Source organism: Balearica regulorum, chromosome 4 (genome assembly GCF_011004875.1).
Source record: "Balearica regulorum gibbericeps isolate bBalReg1 chromosome 4, bBalReg1.pri, whole genome shotgun sequence".
NCBI classification, from domain to species: domain Eukaryota; kingdom Metazoa; phylum Chordata; class Aves; order Gruiformes; family Gruidae; genus Balearica; species Balearica regulorum.
In genome coordinates, this window is record NC_046187.1 from 8786283 (window position 1) to 8808434 (window position 22152).

General features: G+C 41.1%; 1 protein-coding gene and 1 long non-coding RNA gene across 2 annotated transcripts; one reads left to right on the plus strand and one right to left on the minus strand.

The window, feature by feature from the left end:
- Nucleotides 1-633: 633 nt before the first annotated feature.
- Nucleotides 634-13507, minus strand: PGRMC2 (progesterone receptor membrane component 2). The gene is made up of 3 exons (XM_075751120.1): nt 13068-13507; nt 2606-2761; nt 634-1848 (listed from the first exon to the last, which is right to left on the minus strand). The coding sequence occupies exons 1-3, from the start codon at nt 13438-13440 to the stop codon at nt 1751-1753; spliced, it is 627 nt and encodes a 208-aa protein (XP_075607235.1). The 5' UTR covers nt 13441-13507; the 3' UTR covers nt 634-1750.
- Nucleotides 13508-14137: 630 nt separating this feature from the next.
- Nucleotides 14138-20672, plus strand: LOC142601654 (uncharacterized). The gene is made up of 3 exons (XR_012835195.1): nt 14138-14220; nt 20077-20212; nt 20579-20672. It is a non-coding gene; the product is annotated as an uncharacterized LOC142601654 (long non-coding RNA).
- Nucleotides 20673-22152: the final 1480 nt, after the last annotated feature.

Sequence of the window (22152 nt, forward strand, 5' to 3'; positions counted from 1 at the left end):
GTTACACATCATTCCATGGAGGATTTTTGTTTATTTGTTTCACTTACATCGATAGAAATCTCTTTCAGTCAAATAGTAATAAAAAGGAAGTGGTCCCTGGAATTTCACAGTTGATGGTTCAACAGAAGGTATAATATAGAAATCTGTTACTGTAGACTTACCACAGGTGAAATCTGCAAACAGAGGTACAGATGTAAGCCATAAAGCTGCAAGTCATGAACTTAATACTGTCACCGTTATGAATTTAGCAGAACAGACGGTGACATTTCTGCAATATGTTGAGTGATACCATGTATAAATCTCTAGTGTACTTGTCCTATTAGTGCCACGAGACTTACTCCTTTTACTGTACATTACATGATTTCCTAAAATGCTTCTCCTTTATTTACATCACTTATTTTTTTCCCCACCATAAATGCACTGGCATAGATTTATTCTCTTAAATACAGCTTACCTGAGTAAGTCTTCAAGATTCTTCAAAAGCTAGGACTTGAAAGGAAAAACGACATCCCGAGGACAAGGAACAGTATTAATAGCGGCGGATGTTTCATCTCCGAGACATCTTTCCCTTACTTTGTATTCCATCGTATTCCAGCTCCGCTTAACAGCTTCTACACAAAGTCTGACAGCACATTTGGTATTGTACATGCTTTATTAAAATGGTACTCGTATTTACAGTATCTGCAGAAACAATCCCTCCCAAGTCTTGCATTCAGACAGACACGCACACATACACACGCGCGCAGGCCCCTTCGCTCTACAGGGGTGTGAAGGCTATGCTCCCAAAAGTTAGGCAGCTTCTGGAAGAGGAGGAAGGGTGACTTTTGTGTGTGTTTGTAATTACTTAAAAAGAAGCATGGGAGTATGCATTTGGCCATCACAATGCTAATTTAAGTATATGTAGTATTAACATATGGCAGTAACACTGAGTATTCCTCTTTTACATTCTATACACAGAATGACATCAAGGTTTTCCAGTCAACAGAACATTCTAACTTCAGTCTCAATGCTGCTTGTAGTGACTATGAAACCACAATTTTGGGGCTGTCCCTTAAAACAATTCAAGTCTATGTAAGCGAAATAAGGCACAATTAATATTTGATTTGATTTAGAGGATGGGAAACAGGGGGGAGAGGCAGGCTTCAGATAATAGTTGTTGCAGAGGAAACAGTTTTACCCAATCCTTTTGAGTAAAGGATGAGTTTTACCCCCATCCTAATCTACATGGACTTCTCTTAGAGAACTGAAGTATTCTGCCAGGGCTACTAACGCCCACATACAAAACAAAAATGGAAATTCACATTTTAACACCAGTTTCAGTAGCCTAACCTACTGTTACTGATGTACATGAGCAGGTCTTTAATGCTTAAGGAGAAGACACACATGAAACAAGATTCAAACCTTCCACTGAGCTTGAAGACTCACGTCTTTTAGAGAGCTTGTAATACATACTATTCAAAGGCTCTGGCTTACTGATAAAAAGGAATAGCGTTTTTGCCTTTAAATCCCTGGCCCCTCTTCACTAACGAAGCCTAACCAGACATTACAAATAAACTGCAACAAAAAGTTTGGCAGCACAAATAATGTCTAGTATTCAAATCTTCATTTGTGAGTATATTATTTTCCTTGTACAAAACCTGTTGAATGTTTTTCGCAGCAGATGAACTGTACCCAAAGATGCAGGACATTCTGTGATGGGGAGTAAGAGGTTGCAGTTCCGAAGGCCCCTGACTTTGGTTGTTTACAAAGTTCATTCCTGTTTAGTGTGATCCTTGGTATCTTCCTCATCTGTGTATTCTGATGGTTCTTCCCCTGGTTTTAGGAGTCTACCTACGTAGTCGTATTTTTCTGAAAAAGATTTATGATTCCATTACAATCAAATACAGCTGCATTTGCTAGTTAGCCTGCACTGCTGCAAATTCACTTCTCCTACACGCTAAGGTTCCGAACCTGAATCACTGAAATTGATGGCAATTTATCAGCAAGCTCAGCCTCCTAAAACAATCTTGCTACCATTGCTGCTCATTTCTTTCTCTGCTCTTGAGTACTTTATATCAATTCTCCCACAGCTCATCAGGTAAGCTTCATCATACAATGGCTGAAAATGCTGCTATTAAAACCAGCACAAATTCCCTCAGCCTGTTTTGATTTCAATTAATGTGAAAAATTACTCCCCATCCCTCCAGAGGCGAACTTCCATACTTTTGAGAAATTATTTCAAGACAAACCTGTTCAATCCTTCATGCCAAAACAACTCTTAGTCCTAATTGTAATTCCATGGCATCCAAAGCCAACAACCTGCGAGCAGGAATTCCATCAGCTAAGCTACACTGAGATTCGAGAGTGAAATTCTGCGCTGAAGAGCTGAGAAGGGAACAGCTTGCTTGTATAAAACTAAAAGGTTGAAAAAGCAATAGCGGGATATCGTGGAATCCTCTCTGTGGCAGAAAGGCCTGAAATGCCTGGTCTTTTCCTAAGAAAGTTACATTGCATTATTTTATGTTACTGCCAATATCTCTTTAAAAGCTGCCCCAAGCCCAAATTAGTCATTTTTATTAAAAGCATTTCCTTAAGCTAAATATGTGCTGCTAATTTGAGGATTTACCTTTAAATTGCATTTCCCACTCTCTTACACTTTCCATCTGTACAGCATTTAAGTCCGATAGGTCATCATATTCATCTCTGAGTGCATCTTTATCTAGACAGAAAGTTGCTAGTCCCCTGGAGGCATCTCTGCCAGCAAATATTCCATATGGACCCTCTGAAAACAAAAAGACAAAATCGATACCTTCAAGTCTTTGTTTATGGTGACCAATCTCAGTTCTTTATATAGTCTGCTGAAGCCATACGTTAAACTTCTGCAGTGATGGGAACAGCAGTAGTTCCAACGCCATGGCTGTTCGATGTTCAACAGCACTGCAATTCCATCTTAAGTATCACTAGGAGATAAAGTCTGCTGAGAAAAGCAGAACCAGGAAAGTAGCTTTGAAGGGATACCGGGAAAAATCCCTGTCATTTGATGCAAATCAGTTGATGTAAATAATTCCAAAGGGACTGGAGGCTGGAATTCAAAAGAAACGCACTTCTATTAAGCAAAACAGAATATTTACAAGTCAGGCACAAATAGAAGCAAATTGCATAGACATCTTAATTAGAAATCCATTGAATTTTATCTATAAATACAACTTCAGAGTGCTAATTAAGAATTTCACTTATAGAACCACCACAACTTTCTACATACTTGACAAATAGTGCGTCTTTTGACACATTTCTTACTTCTGTGGAAACAACTTCATTTGTTTTGGGCAGCAGGTCACCCATGCACCTATCCTGTATTGTTCCTGAAAATTGCACAAATCTTCATGTTAAGAATGTAAAGCAACTACGCCCTTTGTGCTTTTTGACCGATGCAAAGCAGCACAAACCTGCTAATAAAATTTTAAGCAATGACTGTCAAATAAATATTATTACAAAGAGAACTAGATGATTTGCAAACCAACAACTTTCAGGACAAGGTTGGCACCTGGCTTCCCCAAATTTTAACTAATCTAAAGAACTTCAAACATATCGTTATCTTAGAGTTTCTTGACCTAAAAACAAATACCTTAATTCAGCTCAATTAAAAACCAAAAAAACCCCCTACTTTAAAATGTTCTGGGCTAACTGCAGCAGCTATGCAACAGGGAAATGCCCAAGGCATTATAAAGAGCGGTCACTACTTGAAGATAAATAGGCCAGAAACCTTCTCTGGCTTACCTCTCGAAAGATGACAGTGGCTGTCAGCCTGAAGAAAAGGCAGCACCCGTGGGCAAGAATGAACACAAGCAAGTGGGAACACACTGTCCTTCACCCCTTCTATTGCCTGCTGTAGCACCTCAGACCTCTTCTGCACCAGGACAAGCCACAGGAAATCATTCACACAGGCTGCTCTCCTCCTGGCCACTTGCTTCAGCCACCACACCTATCTGCTCTTGCTGGGCACTGACTTCAGGGTTGAGACAGGGGCTGAATGCAGCAGGCAGAACTCCTGAGGCAGGGAACCTGAGTACCATATGGATTAGAAGAAACTACATCCTCACCAGAACTGGTGTTGTCTCTCCACCCCAGTGTGCTTGGCATTGTAAGTTGCTTACAGTCAAACCTGAGAACAGAAGGGCGTCTTGTGTGCCAAAGACAATTCCCTTGTCTCTCTGGAAAGAAACCAACTGATTTAAAAGCAAAATTTCACAAGAAGTACACATCAGAGAAGGAACTATCAACCGGAAGCTTGCGCTGTACAAATCTGGCCGTAAGAGACAACCATAATGATTAACAGCTTCTCTATGTTTGTCCTTTCAGGTGTTCAGCTCCAGGAACGGCACTGACAATAATTACCCCTGAGATCAGGGTCTACATTTATGCCACTTAAGAGAAACACAGTCAAGAGAGCTTGTGAACTCTATTTTTCCTATTTGTATCCCGAATCAGATCTTTATTTGAAAAACAGGATTCAGTGACTGAAATAAATCCTATACCAAGTTATTTAATCTACGTATTATGCATGCTCAGTCACTTCCCACAAACCGGTGTAAGAGGTAGTGATGGCCAGCATTTGCAACATAACACAGAGCTTCTTCAAACAAAAAGTCTTGCTGCACTCCAAAATAGCTATCACTCAAGTGATCTAGTTTTTGACACTCTGAATGAAGAACACAGGAGCTATAAACAGCTCTTACAAAGACCACACACAGTCAATCCTTAAGAGTGATTCTAAATTGCTACTTAAACTCCCCACCAACAGTATTTTGTCCCCAGTTTTTCATTTCTCTGAAGTGTTTAAAACAAAATATTTCCATGAACCCTACTAGCTATTTGCATAATGCGTTTTCAAAACGCTGGTTCACCAGAGTTAGAGAAGCACACTGTTCCCCTTCCCTTCTACCCTGCATTTAGTGGTTTATGGAGTTTTACAGCACCTGCTGAGATGCCACCTCTTGGTTCACCAGCTTGATTCCAAATTATTTCTATTAAAAAAAGAATTACATTATATTTATCAGTATCAAGCCCTGAACACCCTTACCTCTCAGTAATATACCTACTTGAAAGCATGAATGTTTTTAGAATGTATGTTTGCATTAAGATTAACAGATGCAAAATTTCTGCAAATATATTGTAGTGTCAGATGCTACTATACCAATTATTTTTTTCTTTTCTAAAATTGAATTTAAATGTTAACATTCCAGCATGTTTACTACAGAAGTATTCAGGAGTCGCAGAGAAACCATCAAGCCAGGTCCAAGCACTCAGCAGAATGCTAACTAGTAAAAATTAGCCTTTGGACTTGGTAGACAGCATCTCAAATTCCAGCTCTGCAAATGTAACTTAGAAATGTGTCCCATCCTTTAATCCTTTACTAAAAGGCAAATATTGAATTATGACTATTTAAAAAAAAAAATGCAAGCCTGGTTTCACCTTAGTTGCTAAAGCAGAAATTCAGAGATCTCAGTATAAGCAATCTGCTTCAAGATTTAAAGCTTCCATTCAGATACTTTTACACAGAGATTAAGCACAGTATTTTATATGAACATAGAATATGCAGGTCTGGGGTTTTGCTATAAGCCCTAGTCCATTATTCACCTTTATAGAAATACTGGTGCAACGGTCTTAAAAAGGTATTTTCCATATCAGATTTTGTTGCGCTTGGAGAAGCATCCAGGAAGGTGCCACCATAGAGAACGCCAGGGAGAAAATACGCTTCAAGAACATGATTCTGAGATAGAAACCTGAGTGCAATCCTAGATGTACCCCACAGAGTTCTTTCATGACCAGGTGCAATTTACTCTGCAAGCCCTACCCATAGTCCTTCTTCTCTTTCCTTTTGTCTGCCTACCTATTTAGACTGGCGCCTGTTCTAAATAATTGATTGCACCACAACATGATACACATACCGAAGAGATTGCAAAAAGAGATGCTGTTAGCATAGGTATGTATACCAAACTGATTTTCTGAGAGCCTATCACAAAATTTCGGCGGCTTGCTTTTGCTATACCCTCAAATTAGCTATTTCATAGTCAAATAGTTATTTTAAAAATTCTCCTCCCACTCCTATTTGACATCTCACAACAACAAAAGGGAAGTCGAGGAAGTGTCAAAACCCATTAAAACACGTCTGCTCCATGTTATTTGGCTACACGTAACTACGAGCCTTACACGAAGGAAAACTTTGTCCCTTGAAGAATGCTTTTCTTCCCATCATTGCTTTCACATCTTAAAACGCTTTGCTTCAGAGCCTTTGTTTATTTTAGCGCTGAGACCACAGTTATCAAGACTACGTATTTGCCTACGTATCTCCACATCTATACCACATTTATAGACTGCCTTTTTCCCTGTATAAAGTCCTCATTTACCTTACAACCCTACCTTGTAAAATAGGCCCTTCTCTAAGCTACAACGCATGCAAAATATTGCTCCTCACCACCTGCTACCACTCGCAGGAAGTTAAGATCCTTATTTTCTTCAGAACACAGCTAAAAACCTGGCTGCCTTGATGAATTTGACATCTTGTTCCAGCCTGACATTCACCTTTATTCACAAATGAACTGGGTTGTTTGAGAATTGGCAAAATCAAATTATCTTCAGCCAGTAAAAATACCTTTCCAATTCCTGCACGCAGGATGTCTGCATCTCCTAGCCCTGTTTTGGTTCTCAAATGAAGATTCAGTTTCTCTTTGAAGACACCCTAAAACAACAGCAGGCGAGGAAAAATAAATTTGACATTAAAAATTTGAGATATGAAGCTGTCCAAGTTGAAGTTTTTATTTTTGTTTTATTTGGAAGCACTGCTTCTAGTCACCTGGTCCAAAACAGGATAAACTGAATGCGTTTCAATTTTCAACCAGTTTGGCCAATAGTTCCCCTAGCAAAACCTACGTTGGCATTCAACTTTTGAGTAGATATTCTTGGTTGACCAAAGAGGCTATCTGACCATTTCAGTTGCACGCTAGTTTTGCGGAACATCCCAGACTATTGCTCCTAGACTAGTAACGAAGGTGAACACTGTACACTGAACTTTGGATTGCCCCAACTGTGAGCACAGGGACTGCACCACATGCGGACTTTACATCTAATGATTTGTAATCTAAGAATTGTATTCATTCTCACAGGCCCGTACAAGTTCTGTGAAGAAGCCACACAAGTTAGCAAGGTTCAGTTTTAAAACAGCTTTGGTTTCTTCAAGTAGTCAAAAAGCACTTCCAAGCAATCACCAAATATGCAAAGCATACCAGATGTTCTTTGCACCTGTAGGCTCCATGCAGCCACTGGACATAAACCCCAGTTTTGACTGAAGCTTAGAAATTCATGGACAAGATTTCTTAAACTGCAGACAAGAATAAAGATTAACTTACGTTAAAGGAGAGATTAAAGGAACAAAAGGAGACAGACGACGAAATTGTTGACAGCTGCACTATTCTACCACTTTGTCTACCTTTGCCACTCCAAAGCAAAATCTCCACTGTTTAAAATTTTCCATCTGAATCCCGACACGTTTGTTCAGTATTGCATCTTTTATGAGGGAACGAAAAAGCTACAAATTAGACAAAGCCATTTTGAGATGCGGCTTTCTAATAACATTTATCACTGGGAATTCAAGGTGACATCATTTTAACTTTACTGCTCCAGATTTACATGAAGGGAAAGATGTGGGTCAATTTTAAGTTACAACCTGCATGGAAAATAAGCGTTCTTGGGAGAGCAATCCACAGTCTACATGCTAAAATGGGAACAGCTTAGAAAGAGGGGTCTAAACCTGACTACTTAGGCATAAGACCAGAGGGCCTCACACTCTCTTTCGCTTGTTTCCTTTTTAAATCCGTGAAAAGTCCAAGAATCAATGGCCCAGTTTCAACTAGCGGGGCAGACAATGAGCACTCCTGGGAGAGTCTGTACTTCAGCAGTCAGGAGATTCCTGGAAGACAGTTCCATACTTGAGGAGGACCTAGATCCCACATGTTTCTTTAGCGAGAAATGCTCTGGCCACTAGTTTATTTCATAAGGCAAGTAATGCTGGCCAGGTTTTTGATTAAATGAAAGAGCGCTACACTGCTATGCACTGGATTTAACATCTGTATGTTCTTAACAATGATGCCACTATCACATCTTAATGTATCTTGCTTTGAGCATACCTGCTTGATCAGGCCCCTCAAACCTCAGGTGACCGGAACCTGAATGGTTTAAATAGGAACTAGGGATTTACACAGACCTTCTATCAAACACACAGTTGTTCAAGTTTTAAGGAATTTATTCAGGTTATTAAAAAAGGAAGAAGAAAATGAAAAAAGATTGAGAGAGAGCTGACAGGCACACAAAGCAATGAGTCTTCCTGTATAAAACCACTTTACCAGCCGCTGCCCTCCATGAACATGGACTGAGGGCTTAGAACAACCCATGGAGTGAGGGCTTAAAACAACCCCTTCATCCTAGCGGCAAGGGCACTGCTCCGTTTGATCAGAAGTACGGAAACAACGTCTTGCCAATATGCATGTATATACCTTTCTAGTTTTACTGCTGCTGGTAGGAACTTAGCTTCTTTATCCAGAAACCCTGTTTCTTTGAAAAGCTTAGTCCCCAGGCGAGAAACACCTCTGATACTGAGACACCAAAGAGCTGACAAATACCAAAAATGCAGAGAAGATACACACCTTACAGGAAGCACTTCTTTCTCTCCCCAGTTTTATCCTCTGTACTTATCTGTAAACCCTCAGCCTGTTGTGTTCTAACATAAGGCCACCCTTAACAGATTAATTCTCCATATATGATGGCTCTCCTGCAACATTTCACTCTAACCATATCCTTCTAACGGATGTATTGAAAAACATCAGTGCCATCTTCTAAACAGAGACACAATGACATTTACAGCACTCGATTCCAAAGGAAGTCTAACAGCATCAGACTATTTTAATACAAATGATGGGGGAAAAGTGTCAGCTGTTTACTACAGAATTTTTTGAAGTGTTTAACATCAAAAATCACAGTTCTTAACTGGATTTGCAACATGAAATAAAGGTAATTTTCCCCTAATGAAAAATGAACTATGATAGAAATTTTTGTGGGAGGAACTACCACTACCTCATCTATTCCTCTTGGCAAACTGGAAAGCAGAAATCTTCAAGACACCTTGAAAGACAAGAGTGGGATGAGAGATGAGTTGACAATGCATTGCAGCAAAGGAAAGTCAGGAGATTGATTTTTTTAAAATCATGAAACATTAAGAACCAAGAAGTGACGTGGAACAGTTGTGTACACTGGATCGCATATAATCTTGCTTTGTCATGCTCAAAGCTGTGTATTTTTCATAACTGCATAAAGTATTCCATGTTAATCAAAACCCGTTTATGGCATTATTTTGGCATGCCAATATAAATGCTAAATATTAAGATTTACTAACATTACTTTAACTCTTACTATGCCCTCCTATTGACCAGTATGCTACCAGGAATCTTGATGCAAACAAACATGACATTAAATGTTGAGATAAATGAAACAGTAAAAACTGTCTCTCATTATAAGGATATAAAACCAACACAGCACACACTAAATGTATTAATCATTGGACTCTAAGTCATGAGATGTGATTACAGATGGGGAAATCACCCTAAAAGAGCTTCTTTGAAATTCTGGTTACATGACATTTTTAATAGTGAGCCACTAATTGTTTACTTTATTTCTTTTAGTGTTTGCAGATGATAAAGGAAAAGGGAATTAATTAAAATTAATAACCAAGCAAAGCATTCTAGGACACTTACTCATTTGGGCACAGAGGTGGTATTTAACCAAACTGTTTAACAACTAAAAGTGAAGTGTCAAAACAAAGGGTATACTTGCAGGACAGAGGACTACCCCAGGAAGCAGCATTTTGGAAAAGAACTTGGCAAGTAAAGTTTCAAGTTAAGAGTTCAATGTAAGCAAAGTGATTTTCTGGAGGGACAGACAGTTAAATGTGTGATATAACCTTTTCTTGCTCTTAGCTACAATGCATTAGACATACCAAAGACTAATGGGATACCAATGAGATAAATTGTGGAAGGCTTAAAGAAGAGAACATGAAAAAAAACCCCAACATTTGGAAAACATTTCAATTAAATGTTCAAGAAACTGAAGTTTTCAATCATGGCTGTTTGAAAGTATGACTTCAAAAGTCTATCAATTTTTAAAAGTATTTTAACTGTATGTATGTAAAGGGCTCTTCAGTAAAACAGACCAAAGCATAACAGGAATCAGTGGATGGAAACTTAAGAACAGGAGAGCTTCTAATAAAATCAGAAGCTCAGTGGGAATTTTAATGCTGGACAAAAACCTGTACTAGATGACAATTCTGTACATTTTCAGCCTTCTGCTGTAAGCAGAAAAATAAGGAACACCTTTGCATCCAAACTAATCTGAAGGAACTTAATTTCCAGACATCAGAAGCCTTCAGACAGCCACGTTATTCAACGTTAACCCAGCAGTCAAGACATACCTAAGATTTGATAGCAAGCCCTCAGCTCATGCTTTTTGCTGCCTTCAAAGCTGAAGCGCTATTTCACATCAGTACCACAACAAAGTACAAAAGGCTCGCAGTCCAAGCCTGCAATGTCACCAAAGCCAGTGCCCCTCAACTGTCTCTTCTGTTAAACAACATTTGGCCTTGGCTTTGTTGGTATGCTTTCCCATTCTTTTGCTATACTCCAGGTACAAGGCATAAAATTACCAAGAGAATTGCTGCGGACTTCTGGCTACTCTGACTGAAGTCTTTCTGAAAAGGTCTCAAACAGCTGCAAAAGACTTCTCCACCTCACTCTTCTCAGATCTTTTAAGGCCTGCAAACCATCTACTATGTTGTTGTTGGTGGTTTTTTTTCTTTTCAGCCACAAAACAGTTGCAAGAAAATATTCCCCAACATACATCCACACGGGGAAACCACATCAGCACAATTTAAAACCCAACACGTTTGGCAGAAAACACATAGCTGATGATGCGCAGGTTGAGCATCACTATCGTAATGTGCATGGTCCCAAGTAACAGAGATCTGATAGACAAAGATGATGTCAGATCTGTTATAAAAAGGCAATCTTTCACTACAGGGGAAAAAAGAAAAACAACCCCTTTGTCCCTCTCCACGAAAAGCTGGAAGCACTGTTTTAGGGAAACTAGCTGCCACCAGTTATCAAAAAAGCAGACTAATGTCCTAGAACATAAAGCTTTAGCGTCCTCACAATAATAGACCTCCAGAGGCTGACTATGTGAACCAGTGATGGTATCTATAGTGGAGAGTCTAAAATTTAATTCATGCTTAATACACAGAAGAGTTAAAGTGAATGTTTAGATTATGGTTGAGTATTATTTCATGGAGTAATTTATGAAGCAATCTGTCAACATACTGGTATTTTAAGTTTCATGTAGCCTATGTATTACCTGCATTTCATATCAGCACATAGGTCTCAGTTTAAAAACCCCTAAAGTGAGAGACACAAAAGAACTAGCCTAATTAAGTGTCATGAAAGCTGCAGCACACCAGACTGCATGTTCTCAGCTTTACTGGTCAATAAACAAGACACGGCAAGGTAGTTTAGGTTCTATTGTTAACTTTTACAGTACTCTGTTAGAAAAGCATTTTGATTCAATTATGGCAGTTGCAATTTCTGCGACTGGTAGCAGAGCTGGTATCACACACTTTGAGGGTAACAAGAGTTACAAAACCACTAGCCCAGTTCAACTGCACAACTGCTTGTCACGTCCCTGGGAAGAACCACAGACTTCTAGCATGCCAGTTCTTTTTCTTTTTGTAACCTACAACTATTAAATAATAATAATAATAACAACAACAACTTAACTTGAACTATTCCCGGGGTGGGGGGAAGTATCCTCTCTTTCCTCCATCCCTCAATACACTTGCCATACCTACTATGAAAGAGCCTGCATAATTTGATTAGATCAAGTTTTCCAAACCGCCATTGTTTAAGGACGAAAATTATCATCGGTCATAACTCTCATTTCCTTTGGCATCAGATGTGAAGACAGTGCTCACTAGTAAGTTTATCCACCTCATTATTAAGAGCACTGTTTATTATGAGAAAATACGCTGCAGTTTCCCAATCTACAATGCACTGAATACAGAAACATAACATTGCCTTTGAAGCGTACTTTTCAGAACCTTTGAAGTATACGCTTCCGTTCTGAAGAATTGTATTGTCTGTCCTTCTGTTTAAGAGATTGGGTTAATTTCTGCTTTCTGCACTGTTCGCAATGGCAGCAGCACACCAGTCGGCGAGCTCTCCCTCTCTGCCTCTATCCTGATTAAAATTCATACTCAATACGGCAATTGCACCTAAATAACTAACCAGCTGGGTTTGGTTTTTTTTTTTTTTCTTTCCTGACCCATAAGAGCTAGAATGAAGGAAACATTGCTCAGTTGCACTTGGGAAACCTACTAGAAAAGACAGGAGAGAAACAAAAAAAAAAAAAAAAAAAAATTTAAACATTGCACATCCAAATCTAGGCAACCGGAAAAATGGATGTGTGACGGACAGGCACCCAGACCCGTTTTGCTTCACCTACTTAAAGCTACCGTTAGGCCCCAGGCAGGCCGGCCGGCCTCGGAAGGGGCCGTGGACCGCAGCGGGCAGGGCCAGGTCGCACTTAGCACGGCCGTGTCCCATCTGACACCAGCACGGGCAGCCGGCGGCCCTATCACGCGTGCGGACAGCGAGCAGGGGGGGCGGCCGCCTGAGAGAAAAGCCAGCGGCCCGAGCGAGGCCCCCACCGCTGAAACGCAGCGAGGCCTGCCCGAAACCCACCGCCGGGAGCCCAGGTGGGGGTGAGGCCCGGGCGCCGTCAGCGAGGAGCCCCCCCGGCGGCAGGGCACGCCCGCCGCGGGGCAGATCCCCACCGTACCCCCCCCCCCCCAGCACCGCCCCCGCCTCCCGCCAGCGCCGCCCGAAGCGCGGCGGGCAGCCGAGGAGCGGCGCGGGGCCCCCGCCCGAAACGGCGGGAGGGCGGCCTCCGCCGAGAGACACCCCCCCCCCCCCAATCCCCGGGCCCCGGCGTCTCACCGGGCCCGTAGAACTTGCTGCCTTTGGTCACGTCGAAGACTTTGCCGTTGACAGCCAGGAGGATGCGGGGGTTGCGGGCCCCGTCGAACTCGCGCAGCTGCTCCAGGGAGAAATCCCGCCGCTTCATCCGCGGCAGAGCGGCGGCCTGGTTCTGCCGAGCCGCGCCCCCCGGCCCGCTCCGCGTCCCCCAACGCAGGTACAGCCGGTAGGCCGCCAGCAGCGCCAGCGCCAGCAACCCCACGTTCAGCAGCATCTCACCGCCCACCGCCGCCGCCGCCGCCGCGCCGGCCGGCGGCTCCCCAGCGCCCCCGCCCCCTAGGCCGCCGTCGCTGTTCCCCTCAGTCCTTAGCTTCCCATCCCCATCGTCCGCCATCACTGCCAGGCCAGCGCCTGCCTGCCCGCCTAACGGCTCCGCCCCGCTCACGCCCGGAGAGACGCGAGGCGGCCGCCGTGCCGCGCCCCGCCTCCGTTCCCCCGCTTCCCATTGGTGGCCGGGCGAGACGGCACCGCCCCCGGCAGGCTCACGCCCGGCGGGAGAATTGGGTACGGGACACGCCCCGCCAGCCAGACGGCCCTCGGCTCGCGAGAGGTGGCGCTGCCGCAGCGCGCCTGCGTGGCTTCCCCCGCCCCAGCCCCCCGCGCGGCCAGGTGGCGTTGGCGGGAGCTTGAGGGGGAGCGTCTCGTGCGGTGTAACCGCCACAACGGCCCGCTCGTGGCTCGCCTCAGCCGCCGCCTCGCTTCCCCTCACGGGAGTGAGCGGGCACCGCCGCCTGCGGCAGTAAAAGCGGGAAGGAGGCGGTGTGGTGTGAGGGGGCTGTGGGCGGCGCGGCTCGACGCGCCGGCTGGCAGCCTCTGAGGGCGGTGGAGCAGAGTGTTAGATCCACGGGGTGGGCTGCAGGACACGCGTGCCTCCACCGCCAGGGAAAGGGTCGAAGGCCGGCGGTGTTGGCCACCGTGGTGCAGCCACGTTGTGCAGCGCCCTTTCGGGGGCTGCTGTGTAAGTGACACGTCTGCCCAGAGCTCTGATGCGGAGGTGGTTTTGTTGTCCGCTTGAGTGAACGCAGGCGTGCCTCTGAGGTGACACAGCAGCCGCTCCTGAGGGAAACTTTTGGAGGTAGCTCAAGGGACTGCTCTGTGCGCTTCACTGGTTAGGGTAAATATACCCTTCCATTTTTTGCTGTCAGAAAACGGGATGATTGCTAACAGTAGGCTAATCCACGGGAGTTACTTCTTGTGCTGTGAAATGTAGCATTGGCAGCACGTGGATGGCTTTAGTATATCTTGTTAAGTACAACCTATGGCTGGGAGTGAGTTTGCTCAGTTAGGTGAGGAGAAAGACTTAAAGCTTTTATTATTTTCAAGGAGAGAGTGGTTGCTTGTAGGTTGCATCTCAGTAGGATGACACTTATCAGCTGGGCAGACAAGGACCTGGGCAGAATTTAGCCCCTCTGTTCCTCTTATCTTGTGAATGTGTACCCAAGCAAAACTGACTGTCTCATCAAGAGCCGCTCTACAAATGCGTAATGTAAGCCAGGCTCAGCCGCTTTCCCTGTGGTTGCAATGTGATACAAGGGGTACTTTGGACTTGAGAAACACTGATATTCCACGTAACTGTGTGGTGGTGAAGCATCCATGCCTAATAACATCAGCCTTAAGAATTCACAATTATGTAATTCAGTCTCAAAAGTTGGAAAACTAGAATGTTTTTCACAAAAGCTGGTAGACAGATGCAAGAGACTCAAACCAGTGGAAAATAACATTAATGATATTTAGCATTTCCATAAAGCTCTGCATTTTCAACACCCTGTGTAATGATTAGGTGTTTAATCTCCTGCTCCCTGAGCCAGTTCAGTAATGACTACCTCTGTGAGGAAACATGATTAAATTCTTGCCAGTTAAAGAACTGCAATTAAAATATTACTACTATTCCTCTTAACTAAGCAGGGTCTATTTAATATACGTACAAGTAAACTCTATTAAGAAAGTCCTTTTATCTCAACAAGTCACGGCTTGTGGTTAACAACAGTTTTTATCACAGAATCATAATATGTTTTGATTGTCTGGGCATAGCTATGGTGCAGGTCAGAAAAAGACAGAGTTGTACTCATACCTCCGAATTTGCCTCCTTAATGAGTTTAATTTAGATTTTCCACAACATCTTACTATGTTCTCTTAACCTTAACTTCCTTTGTATTTTAAAAATAGATTCAGAAAACAAGAACAAGGGATATGAAGTACTGTTACCCTTCTGCCTACCACGATATTATCTCTAAATTCATACAGACTGGCTAGATTATTCTAGGCATTTCTTTGAAAGCACATGGTTCTGCTATATTCTGGAAGGAATTCTTTCAGATATCAGCATAGCTACTGTAAGCGTTCTAGCCTTCATTTGTCTCTTCTGTCTGCCCTCTTAAGAGATTATATTGCTACCTGGGCTTGGCTAGAATACCTCGATTTATTTCTGTGAGCCTTGGGTCTAGCACAGCAAAATGGTGGCTATTTTTGTTTCCCAGATAAGAGCTGGAAACCAGGAGGAGTTCCAGGAACCCACCCTAAGGACAAGAAGGTTTAGAAGAATTTTACTTGAAAGAATTTAAACACTAGAAAATAGACAAATACCTTAGAAATAATATAATGTGAATACTAAGTATACTTGGATTAGAACCTTTCCAAACCTAGCAGAAAGAAACCACTGAAAACACGGAGACTCCGAACTGGAGAAACACTGGCTGGTTGCTCCCTTGTTAGTGGTATACCTCAGACAAGTCCAAATACGAAGTGCCAAGGAGGTTAAGATCCCAATGCAGCTGCATCCACCTTCAGTACCAGAACAGCATCATTAGAAGACAGGCACTCACGTTCTGGTAACTCAAATATGACAAGCAAATATCTTCCTGTCTTTGGGCAGACTAGTTTCAACTTCGGTCAAATTTTGTTACTCTGCTGTTAGCTTTACCTGCCAGAGAAATGCCAGAAAAAAACCAGTTTCTCCATTGTGACTTTTTCCAGTGTTTCTTCCTTCCCTGTCTTTGGTTTGCCAAGACAAAAAATCTGTCCCTGTAAAGTATAAAAGTTAGGTTCTATAAACCTACAACTCTTAAAGGGTGTCCCAAAGTCTCTTAGCATTACTGTATTGCTTCCACTGTTCTTTCTGTGCACTTCTTGGTGGTTCTTTTGGTGTAAACAAATCTTATTTTGATCTAATTGACAGCCAGCTGTCATAGATCCTGATCCATGACCGGGGAGCCCAGGTATTGCTAATGCATATAATTGTGAGTGTCAGTGGAGTATTTACAGCAATATGATTAGAGGAGTGAAAGGAAAGTTGAGCATTCTGCGTTATTAGTGAAAAAAACCCCAAACCCACAGAATTTTCCAAATTCTGAAATTAATGCATTCCTAATTCATTCATATGGATTTGATCTGTAGAGCAAACAAAGTAGTAAAACTCGCATATCACAGTTTCCCGTAGAGACCTTAGTGAGCCCTGAAAAAATATATGTGAAAGTATATTACCAGGTTTCTAATTACATATTATAGCTTTTGTTGTTCTTGAGTAATTATTTAATTTTATAAGATTTTTTTCCTTAACAAAATTTGGATAATACTGAGAAAATGAATAATTTATCACTATATTCATATGCAATCTCATCTATTGTTATTTGTTTATCCTCTAGTTCTTGAAGGTTAATAGCCATTAACATTCATAGCAGTCTCTCTGCCATATCCGACATGATTTGTTCTAGCAACAACAACAAAGTAGTATCTTTTAGAGTTATTTGTTCACTAGTGTTAGATGTTCAATATTTTTCTACATCCGTATATGTTTTATTCTTCAGAATAGAGCCTTCTGTGTTATAATGTCAGATATACGACTGACTATTGTACCTTCGTCCTAAGAATTTTATAAATAGATCAGTTGCCACCTGCTTTGTTTGCTCACACATGAAATAATTTTTTTTTTTTAATGAGAAGCAGGTAGGATGCTTCTAGATGACTTTTCCATTAGGAGCTGAATGCCTCAAGTTGGAGTTATGTTCTTCACTTTTTCTTTTTGAACACTGCCTATTACAGTCTCTGGAAAGAAGACTGAACTCAGGGAAAAGTACAACAAGAGCACAAATTTACAAACAGAAATTGAACTCTGATACAAGCCACTATCATGGCTGAAGTTTATTTTCCATTGCTTTTGAAGCTGAAGAAACATCTCTTATCACACAAAGACAGGCTACGTTCAGGGTAGATTAGGAAGTGAACTGTGTATGAAGGAATGTAGGGATGCCTCAGTAAATTTGGAATAATAGAACAATCAATCAGCTCCATTGATTTTGGATATTTTTAAACCCAGCTTTTTTTTTTGTTTTAAGAGTTTGTTTTAAGGTGATACAGCTTGGAAATGCTTACTGTTGAGGTCAATGCAATGCTTGATGTCTTATTTCAAAATAGTATCTGCTTACATTCCTTAACACATCTTTATTTCATATTTATTTTAGGCGTTACATGTAGATCTATCTAAATTTTTTTAATATCCTGTCACAGCAGAGAAAGTACCCAGGCAGGCCTTTGGTATACCTATCTGTGAGGAAGAAGGTAGATTTTCAGTATAAATAGGGCACGCTCCTGCACCAAGCAACTATGTTTTCATATTTGATTTTAGATGCTTATAGGATAAATATTATATGTGCAGGACTATCATTAGATCATATAACCTCACTGTATTGTAGGATATATCTGTAGACAGTACAGATACTATGTAAGAGCTGCAGAAAAATATTCTTTCCCAAGTCTCCATAAAGGAACACAAAGATGACAAAAATAGCAAGTTACACTAAGAGTGCAGGAAGCAGATTGGGGATAAGACCTGTGTAGAGGGTTGGGAGGTAGACTTTTTGCTGGTATACTGCAGATCATGAGCTCAGGTATGGGTATTCTTGCCTTAGCACTGGTAGTGTATGGCACTATAGATAATGAAATATTGTATGTAAAGTGTAGAATTAAAGTCAGAAAATATTTTGAACTCCTTAATGCAACTGCAAATAATTTAAGTATTTACATTCTTCTAACTCAGTTCTCAACCGTACAGGTATGACCTTTTGCATACTGGGCAGAATTGTACTGTGTGTATTTTACTACAACACTGGCAAACCAAGTGCTTAAGTAACCAGATTATGTTTATCTGTGCAGTGATACAGTTAAATTCTATGAAGTCAATGAGAGCTTTTCCAGTGGCTTTAATTTCACAAATGTAATAATTTTAGTAACCTTATCTTAGTTTTAAAAAGAGGTGCGTTGGTTGGTTTGATTCCCCCATAGGAAACACCACCAACATAGACACTTTTCATTTAGTTTTAAAGGTAATACTGATGGAGCCCAATTTCAGGTGATGCGCTATTTTTGTTTTTTGTTTTTGCATTTTAACTCTGTCTTTGGATTACCTTTACAAGATACTGCTGTGTTTACATGTACATTTTGTTCTGTAGCATGATATCACTCATGTTCAAAAGTGCTATGGTAATTTTCTTGGTTCAACACAACCATCATCCGCTAGGTTGTCCGCAGGTTTCTACTTCAGCTGCTGTTCTGTCTGTAGGTGTTCATGTTGATACACAACAGTGCTAGCTGTGAGCTAAAGATCATAAACAGAAGTAGGCCGCTACTGGCATTCCTCCTGTTCTGCATTCTTGTGTTTCTTTGTCCTGCCTACCTGCCTTTCCATCTCAGTTCCATTAAGTCTTTGAGGCATTTTATATTCTATTCAGTCTTAAATTAAAATTTTGTTTATGGACTATTGAAGGCTACTGTTCAGAGAGACAGCTAATGAACCCCTGTTTTGACAAGCTGATGACTCTTAGCTGACCATTAACACAGACCTGTGTTTGATAAATAGTGGTGGGAAATAGATCTGGTTTTGGGTTCATTTCAGAAATGGTTGCTAGCTATCCTAGGAGATTTTGGCAATGAATTCACAGGTACCTCCACAGGTTTAAAGTGAAGCAACCAATGTTTCAAGCTAACATACATTTTTAGCCATATCTGTTACAGTGTTGGTTTTCCTGGAGAGATTGGCTTCTGTTAACAGCAAAAGCCATTTAAGCAGCTTATGCAGGAGTTTATTGCCTCTCTTCTATCCCAAAGTCCACATCATTATTGGGGGGGGGGAATGGTAAATATACAACCAACTGTAATTGTGTCATAGTAGTGACTTAATGATTTGAAATAGGCATACATTACCATTCATATGATTAGATGCCTTTTCTTTAGTATCTTGTAATCTGTAGAACTACATCATTCACACATAATGGGAAACTGAGACAGAGTTAAGTCATAACTAGGCTACTGGTAACAGACCTCTTCATTGGACGAAATGTGTCAGAGTTCAAAGTCACCACCAAAAGTCAGTCTGTCCTTGTAAGTCTTTTTTTTTTTTTTTTTTTTTTTTTTTTGAGGGGGGTGTGTGAAAACTGTGCACACATGCAGCTTCTGTTCTTTGGCAAGCATTGATAGTGAGAAGTAAATGGCTGAAGTCCTCTGTGGCAAAGTCCATGTTTTTTTTCAGTTTTGCCTTTCTTTTCTATTTTTCCGTTTTTGATGAGGAAAGGAGAGGAAGTTGCAGAATACAGCCAGATTATACTTATCAGGTAGCAGCAATTACATCAGCAACTCCTCAGTAACCTTTGCCACGTTCTAATAAATAATACTTACGAACTTATTATTCAGCCAGAGTTTTGGTCAATTTGTTTAGTTAATAAGATGAGTTTTGCTGGGTCACTTCTCTTATTAACACTCACATTCACTGATATGTGGTATTGTCACCAAGGTCTACAAAATCTTCTTTTCATTGGCTGAAGAAATTCCTCTACATGAACAGAGTACCTTCTCCTTGCTTAAAAAGACAGCATAGCCATCCTGTTAAAGTTGGTAAACTGAGGCCTTTATCGCAAAGAAGCTGGGCAACATTTTTCTTAGGAATTTCTGATTAATGAGTTCTCTTTCTCTAATTTTTCAGGTTCTCTGAGTATGGAAGGGCCAGTTAGGAGACTGAGAAAGCCATTGCTACAGAGAGCAAACAAGTGCGTGTCATTGCCAATGACATCGCTGTGGAAATGCAAAAGAGGAACACCAAATTCTAAGACTTGCTGCAGGTACAACAGGAACAAGGGTTAAGAAAATCTGACAACTGCATGAGAAAAAGGGAGGAAAGAAGGCACTTGCTAGAAGGGTAATGAATAGTTTCCAGCATCTAAAGTTTATGTGCAGATGCAGATTCTATAGAGACTAACGATGAGATCCCTGAGCAACAGCCTGTATAGGATAGCACATAAAAATTATGACAGTGCATTTATAGACTTTATTTTCACAGATTTCAATTTAGCTTTAGTTTGCATTTGGCATGCCAACTGTACTAGGTAGTTAAAAAACATTTTTGTTATCCAACAGGAGGTTTGATAGCATTGTTCTTAAACATTTCCTTTTATATGTTTCTAATATTAATAAATTTGTTTGTTTAGATACTGGTTGTCCACTTAGTCATAAAGAAGTGGCTGTTATGGGAGAATGTTTTAAAGAAGAGTAAATCAACCAATCTGTAAACCTGTTAAGCAGGCAGGTTTAATGGTTACTGAAGTACTCTAGAACAGGTCAACCCAATCCTTTGTATTTTACAGGGAACATTTTCATGAAGGGTAATATTAACTAGTTCTCTCATTCCAATTCATTTTTTATTTATGTGTTATAAGGATGCAAACCTTTATTCTCTACTGCCCGAAAAAGAGAAAGCACCAAACAAAACAAAATGCTGTGTAAGCAAAACACTCCTGTACGTGTGTTTTACATCCCTCCCCTTGGAAGAGACAGATACAAAGACCACCAAGCATATGGTAGATGATGGTAACATTAGTCAAGGGTCAGGTGCAGCTACACTGAGATGACAGAGCTGCTCAGTCATGTGGTTGCTACTGTATCATATGAACAGGATTATGCCTGCCAGCTAGCCTGCACTACCCAAGGAGAGGGAGGGTGAGTGGGAAGGGACTGAAGCCTTTTAAAGCTCACCCTGCTGTTAAATACACACTTTCCTCAATACATTCCTGGCAAATTTTTAGATACTGTAGCAACAAGTGAGTTAGACTAGCACACCTTGCAAATCTTTCATTCTTAACTCTTCAAAGGAAGAGTATAATAATAAATCAAAATAGGAACCCCTGACCTGCATTTTGCACTCACCTAGTGGGGGTGTGTACGACTGAATAAAACACAAGACACTGGAAAAGCAGGCTCAGTGTGTATTTATCCATATTTTATCTCTTTGCACCCCTATCTTCTCCTTTTCATTTTGAATAATGACCAGGGAGGGCTAGGCTGAATCTAAATGGGAAATCCATGTTCCAAACAAGCAATACAATATTACAATTTTAAAATCAGTTTGTTAGAATTGGAAGCTGGAGAGGCATTAGACAGAAACAGCCTGGAGAGAGTCAGAGAGAGACGTCGCCTTTAATACAAATAAGGATTTGGGAACTTTCCTGTTAACATCTATGTTCAATGCAGTCTTGCAGAAGTTTCAGTGCTGTTAGTGGCTGCAAAGAGGAGAAAAATAACACAAAAATTTGTACATTGCACATGAGTGTATCTCCAGTGGTGCAGATATACTGCTAATCCAACATCCTTTTTACAGAGGGGTGTTACGGTCTCTTTTGCCTCCAGTAAATTAATTTTTGTTTAGACAATAAAGATACTAAATCATGCATGCCAGTGTTATGAAAGAGACATTCATGCTGTCTGGAGATCATGTCTGGAGAACCATTATACTAAAGTAGGCTCACTCCACACAAGCATTTGTCAGGGAGATTTCAAACAAACCTGTATTTGTTATTTGTGTCCATAACAAAGTAATTAAAAACCAATTAATTTATAGGAAAAAGTGAAGCAATATAAGGCTGTGGTTCTGCACTAAATAATATAAAATCTGTGCATGCTGGATTTCCTGGCACTAAAGATTTGATCTATATTGGCATGAGCACACGACTGCATTTTTATCGAATCAGCCGGAGCATATGTTACAGTGTTTATTCCGATTTTATGC

Excerpts from the sequence above, each read along its gene's own strand:
- PGRMC2 (XM_075751120.1), bottom strand. The coding sequence starts at position 13,440 with ATGGCGGACGATGGGGATGGGAAGCTAAGGACTGAGGGGAACAGCGAC. Across the intron at positions 2,762-13,067 it reads CAGCAAGTTCTACGGGCCCG|AGGGTCCATATGGAATATTT; the intron begins GTGAGACGCCGG and ends TTTTGTTTTCAG. Across the intron at positions 1,849-2,605 it reads GTGGGAAATGCAATTTAAAG|AAAAATACGACTACGTAGGT; the intron begins GTAAATCCTCAA and ends AATCTTTTTCAG.